The 6,015-nt window shown below is 44.9% G+C and overlaps 1 protein-coding gene across 8 annotated transcripts in view; it reads left to right on the top strand.

Moving 5' to 3' along the window:
- Positions 1-1,728: 1,728 nt before the first annotated feature.
- The window catches only part of SCG5 (secretogranin V), a 55,112-nt gene continuing 50,825 nt past the window's right edge, over positions 1,729-6,015 (top strand). For all 8 annotated transcript variants that reach the window (XM_042252238.1, XM_042252236.1, XM_042252237.1 and 5 more), the window contains exons 1-2: positions 1,729-1,777; positions 3,306-3,538. In XM_042252238.1, coding sequence (XP_042108172.1) covers positions 3,313-3,538 — 226 coding nt within the window. In that variant the 5' untranslated portion in view covers positions 1,729-1,777; positions 3,306-3,312. The remainder of the gene's footprint in view (positions 1,778-3,305; positions 3,539-6,015) is intronic.

Raw genomic sequence — 6,015 nt, 5'->3', positions numbered from 1 at the left:
GTTGAATTGGAAGCCTAATTCAGTAAGAAGACAAGAAATTAACTGTACAAATCACCGGAATCAGTGGATTTTCTGAGAGATTAATAATAAAAGATATTTATTAAGAAAAAAAAACTACCCACATGTCACTCCATTTTTTGTTAGCTGAAAGCTGCAGTACAGAGTAAAGGATTATGCAGGTGCAAAGCTTGGAGATGTGGTAACTGGAGAGTTGGGAAAGTTGAGTTTTAGACTTGATTTAGTATTTGTGTTTTCATTTTTTCTTAGACAATATAGAGATAATGTTTTTAATCTCATGGGGATATTTAATCATATGATATACAAACATACTTAAAAGTCTGGACATGTGCGGTAACTCCAAAACCTATTTTCGTTTTATTCTTACAAGTAAATAAAAATCGAATACAAATTTGGTTATTATGGGCAACAAAAAATACAGTTATACATAGAACTTAATAGATAGCTTGGCAACATTCTAAAATCACTAAAAATTTTTGATACAAGATTTTGAAAATCATCAAGCCCAGGATGTTTTGTTTTTAGAATATAAAATTTCACATGAAGCATGAACAGTGTATTTAGTCAGATTTCCATTCAACACAAAGGCAGCCAATTATAATGGCATTTCCGTTTTCCCAGGCACAAAATGAAGATAATAGTGAAACATTAAAGTAAAATTTAGAATTGGAAAAAGCTCTCATTATGTGTGAATAATAAATATTAAACTCCAGCATGGTCTTTAAGCCTAGAACCAATGGACAATATATTTGTTATTTTGCGCTGTTAGCATGCACTGAAATAAAAAGCTGGAAGCATAGAGCATCCCTGGAAGAAAAGGTACTAGGAAGGAGGTTGGCTTCAAACCAAAAGGTCATGGATGAATTTTGCAGGCCCCTCTTCATTGTGTAAAGTTGCTGTAGATGATAATGGGTTTGGGGACAGAACAAGGATACAGAATTCTGGATTCTAACCTCATCAAGGTGTTCACTCTGAGATCTCCAAGTACTTTACTCATCCCCAGTCTTGATGAAAGAAATTGAAATACTTATATTCATCCTATGGTTTTACATATCAATTCTTGTGTTTGAAAAGAATAAAAATGGATACTTTTTCCGATGTGCAGAGAGAATGATTTCAGGCAAAAAATCTTACCTGATAGCTGGTGTGGAATTTTAGAGATAACAATCAAAACTAATAGTCCTAGAGGTTTTCCTGTGGTTTTGGATTATCACTTTAACAGAAATTTAGAGCATCTTGTATTAAATATCTCCATAGTTTTCCTGCTTAATGAAAAGTCTTCTGTAGGCACTCAATATACCTGATCACTGCCATCATTAAAGGTTCTTAAGGCCTCAACTTTTGTTTGTCTCTCCTATCGGTGCGCCAGTGCCTGTTTCGTCTTAAAGCTAAAAGACGTGTAAAAAGCTGAAAGGTGGCTAAATTAAAGGTGCGCTATTGCGAATGAAGGACAGAAGTGGGGAGGCATCTAGCGCATTGTTTAGATAATTGCTTGAGAAAAGGTTCGTTACTTCCATAGGGGTCGACAGAGGAAGAGGGCGTCGGGGAGATGTGTACGTGGAATGCGTGGGCGGAAGGCCCCCGGCTTCTGGGTTGCCTTCTGGGGAGTCCTGGCCAGGCAGCCTCCACCTGCTGGAGGAGGGACGGGGCGGGGCTAAAATGAGGAGGGAGGTGACGCAGGAGCGACCCAGATCGCCCCGCTTCTCGCCAGACCCCCACCGAGGCCCAGACCGCGGCAGGCTCCTCCGGCTGCAGCTCGGTGAGTCCTTCGCTGATGCCAGCTCAGACCTCAGCCTGACGCCCACCCGAGACAGGCGGGTTCTTAGCGATCGGGAGCGGGGAGGGCGCCCTGCTGAAATCCTTGAGCCGGAGGCTGGGGGCAAACAAAGGATGGATGCGAAAATCGGAGGGCCGGCTCCAAATGAGAGGGAAAGAGTCGGGAGGAAGAAGGTTGGGTAGCTCATCAAATCTGAACGATGTTGGCTGGAGGTGTAAATGAAACAAAGACATCCTGCATGCAGAGCCGGGGAGGGAAAGACGGAGATGGCCGGAGAGGCGGACGCCTGCCTCTGGCCTTTTGGTCAGATTGCGGGCTCTGCTTGTCTCAGCTCTTTGTAGAACAAGGTTTTACATCTGAGAGTGGCTTCTTAAAACCCTTTCCTTTACAGAAATAGAATTTGGGGGTTATGAATATTTCCGTTTCAGGGGAGAAATGCACACCGCCACCATCTCTGCCAGCTCCCAGAGAAGGATGGGTAGAAGAGGGTTTGCAGGGCCCCTGCCTGAGGTGTCCGCCCTAAGGTCCAGCAGCTGCGGAAGGAATCTGTGTGAATATTTGTTCTCTTGTTCTGCAGGCTTCTGGTTGCATAGAAGCCAACGTTCAGGACAGGTTGACTCCCCAGATTTTCACCTTCTCTTTCACCTGTTCTGTTTTCTCTCATCACCTTTCAATTGCCCCAATTCCAACCTCCAGAACAGTGAGGTAATATTGCCAACATAATAACAGCAGTCTGGGGGTCTCTGTGCCTGACGCTGTCCTCAGTGCTCTTGCATGTGCTCCCACACTTATCCTCGCAGTGACCCTAAAAGACAAATGCTTTTCTCGTCCCTTTTTGCAGAGAAGTAAGCTGAGGCATGTGCTCACGATCCCCTGCTCCCATTTGGTGCAGCAAGCAGCCCTCATCTTCCTTCCCAGATTGCAGGGCAGGCCTGAGCTGTGCATATCTTCATCCCCACCCAGGATCTCAAGTGTATCCCCTGTTTGCTAAGCTAAGAAGGTCTCTTCTACCAGCCCCGAGCTTTCTGTGCTTCTTTACACACATACATGTATGTCTTCCAACTCCTTCCCATGAGCCTTTTCTTCCCCAGGACTAGGAAAGCCAAGATGTCACTCTCCCTGTCCCTTTCTCAAGGTTGAAGCAAAGTTTTGTTGTTTGTTTCTGTTTAAAAGCAGGAGCGAGTGGTGGTGTAGGAATGGTGCAGAACTTCCAGAGAGCTATGATGACAATAAAAAATGACAGAACTGCCATCATAGTCTAGTCTTTCCCAGGATGTGAGGACACAGGGAACTGGCCATCTCAGACAGTTTTGTTTCTTTAATACCTTCTCACAGTTGATGTCCTGGGTAGCATGGACACGTAAGGCCTAAGCAAACCCTTAAAATTTTTCTTTGCAGTCTCTCTCTGGGCAGTCTCTCTCTGAATCACTCCCTGGAGGGAATCACATGATTGCATCATCACAGCTGATGATTGTGGCCAATCGATCTGTGCGTGGTCTTTTTTCTGCAGGTTAAAAATGGTCTCCAGGATGGTTTCTACCATGCTATCTGGCCTGGTGTTATGGCTGACTTTTGGATGGACTCCAACAGCTGCTTATAGCCCAAGGACCCCAGACCGGGTCTCAGAAACAGATATCCAGAGGCTGCTCCATGGCGTGATGGAGCAGCTGGGCATTGCCAGGCCGCGGGTAGAGTACCCAGCGCACCAGGCCATGAACCTTGTGGGCCCACAGAGCATCGAAGGTATTTGCTGTGTTCTGCCAGTTAGTGTCTATCATTGCTGTTGTTCCGTTGCTAAGTTGTGTCTGACTGTTTGCAACTCCATGGACTGTAGCACACCAGGCTTCCCTGTCCTCCAGTATTAGCAGTTTCTATTAGCAGTAAAATAATTAATACATAGTGAAGAAACTCTGCTTTCTCCCTGTTTTCCCTTTCTTCTTATACTATACAGCATATACATGCAGACACATAAGAATATGCCCTGTGAGAACAGCGACCTTATCTCATTCACTGCTGTAGCCCTAGCATCTAGCACAAAGCCTGATACATTAGTATTTATCAAGTGAATGAAGAAACATCTAGTGTTGTCACTAAAAAAAGATTAGAACCCAGATCCCACATCTTCTCCCCAAACTGATCTTTGGGAAATTGTATCCCCGGCTGCCTACCTCTGAGCCACTGCCAGCTGGTATTTGTAAAAGATCTTCAAAATATAGGACCTAAAGGATCTGACTTGATTCTTAAGGAGGACATCAGATAAACCCAGAAGGAGCCAATGACATACTGGCATTAAGACTTTAGGTCAAAAACTTTAAAAATATATCTTAAAGTATAACAAATGTTAATTTAATTGTTTAATGGTGGTAAGACCATTGCCCCCTTGAGTTTTCCTGAGTTTCTGGCAATATATTTTTAATACTTTTATTAGAAAGTGGTACTTTTTTGCTTAGTGCTTTATTTATAGAGAATTGGAGTCTAGGTCCTGAGCAGCTTTTAAGAGCAGGTGCCTTATTTCCATGCCTGGCTTTCTCTCTGATTCTGAATGTTCTCTTTCTCCACTGAGCTGGAGCCCTAGAGCCAGAGCATGGTTGATTTCATTTGAACACAAGAGAACCCAAGTGCACAGGAGTGGGTCTGAAGAAAACATGTGAATTCTGTCTCTGAGTTTTGTCAAAACACACATCCAGCAAATGCTATTTCTTGTGCATCAATTTTGTATAATTTTGCCTAAGTCCATAATTTCTTACAACAGCTATCTGCCTTGAGGGTCCAGGGAATGCCGTGGATATTGTTGACATATGATTCTCATTTCTGTCGTGTTACCCATAGCTCTAAACCACTGAGTAAAACTAACTCCGTGGGATTGTTGTCTATGTGACTGACATTTGATTTCAGGAGTGGATTAACGCAGATGACTTGAATCAAAAGCGTGCCAGCCTAGCACAGGGCTTGAGGTGGAACAAATCAGACAGAGCTTCACACCACCCCTTCTGGGGTGAATCTAAATCCTGCCCAGCACCTGCTGCTACCTCTAGCTTCAAACACACCTACCCATTTCAGACCAGCTCTTTCAAGACAGTGAATATCTGCCCCTTTAACCATAAGTGCTGTTTAGTCACCCAGCTGTTGTCATGGAGACAGTTTCCCAGGTTTCCGTTAATACTGGAGGCCTGATCATCTGTGCAGAAGAGAAACAGCAAATCCCTCGACATCAGCAGCCTGTGTTTATCCAGAGCCTCCTTACCTTCACTCAGCAGCCAGCTGTTTGGCACCTGCTCTGTGCCCGCCACCGTGCAGGAGACTCTGAGACAGCTCTGTTCTAGAGGCTTCTTGTCTGGGATTAGGGGCGAGGAGAGGTGATTACAGTGTGTCTGGGCCAGTGTTCTGACAGATATACAGGCAAGGTGCTACCATGGAAGTGAAGAACAAAGCATAACTTATTCTGCTTGGGTGTAGATGGAGGTGGTGGCTTTAGAGAAATGCTTCTTTGAAGAAGCAATGTTTGAACTGGGTTTTGAAGTTTGAATAGGAATTCATCGGGGAATGGCAAGTGAAAAGGCACAGAGATAATGAAAGCATGGCTTAGAACAATTCAGAATCAAAAACTGTCTTTATTACCCTTGGGGTAACGTGAGGTCGTGAGCTTCCCAGGTGGCGCCAGTGGTAAAGAACCCACCTGGTGCAAGGGATGTAAGACATGTGGGTTCCATCTCTAGGTTGGGAAGATCCTCTGGAGGAGGGCATGGCAACCCGCTCAGTATTCTTGCCTGGAGAATCCCAAGGACAGAGAAGCCTGGTGGGCTGTAGTCCACAGGGTCACACAGTGTCGAACACGAATGAAGCACCTTAGCATGCGTGCAGTGTGAGGTCACAGCCGTGTTGGCTCTCTTCTAACAGTGTCTGTGGAAGGTATGAATACCAGCTTGTGTTCTAGATTTCTGTTACTGTGAAAAATTTATCAGATATTTAGCAGCTTAATACAACCCTTACTTGTTACACCAGAGTTTCCTTTAGTCAGGAGTCGGGCATGGGTTAGCAGGGCCCTCGGCTCGGAGTCTCATCAGGCTGAAATCTCGGTGTTGACAGGAGATGCAGCGCTGGCTGGAGCTTGGGGTTCTCTTCCAAACTCATCTAGGTTTTCGGCAGAATTCAATTTTTTGCTCTTGTGGGACCAAGGCCCCTTTCTCTGGTTGGCTGTCAGCGGGGTCCCTCAGGTTGGT

This window comes from Ovis aries, chromosome 7 (genome assembly GCF_016772045.2).
Source record: "Ovis aries strain OAR_USU_Benz2616 breed Rambouillet chromosome 7, ARS-UI_Ramb_v3.0, whole genome shotgun sequence".
In the NCBI taxonomy this organism is placed as follows: domain Eukaryota; kingdom Metazoa; phylum Chordata; class Mammalia; order Artiodactyla; family Bovidae; genus Ovis; species Ovis aries.
The sequence above is the reverse complement of the archived record's forward strand: the minus strand, read 5'-3'. Positions and strand labels throughout refer to the sequence as shown.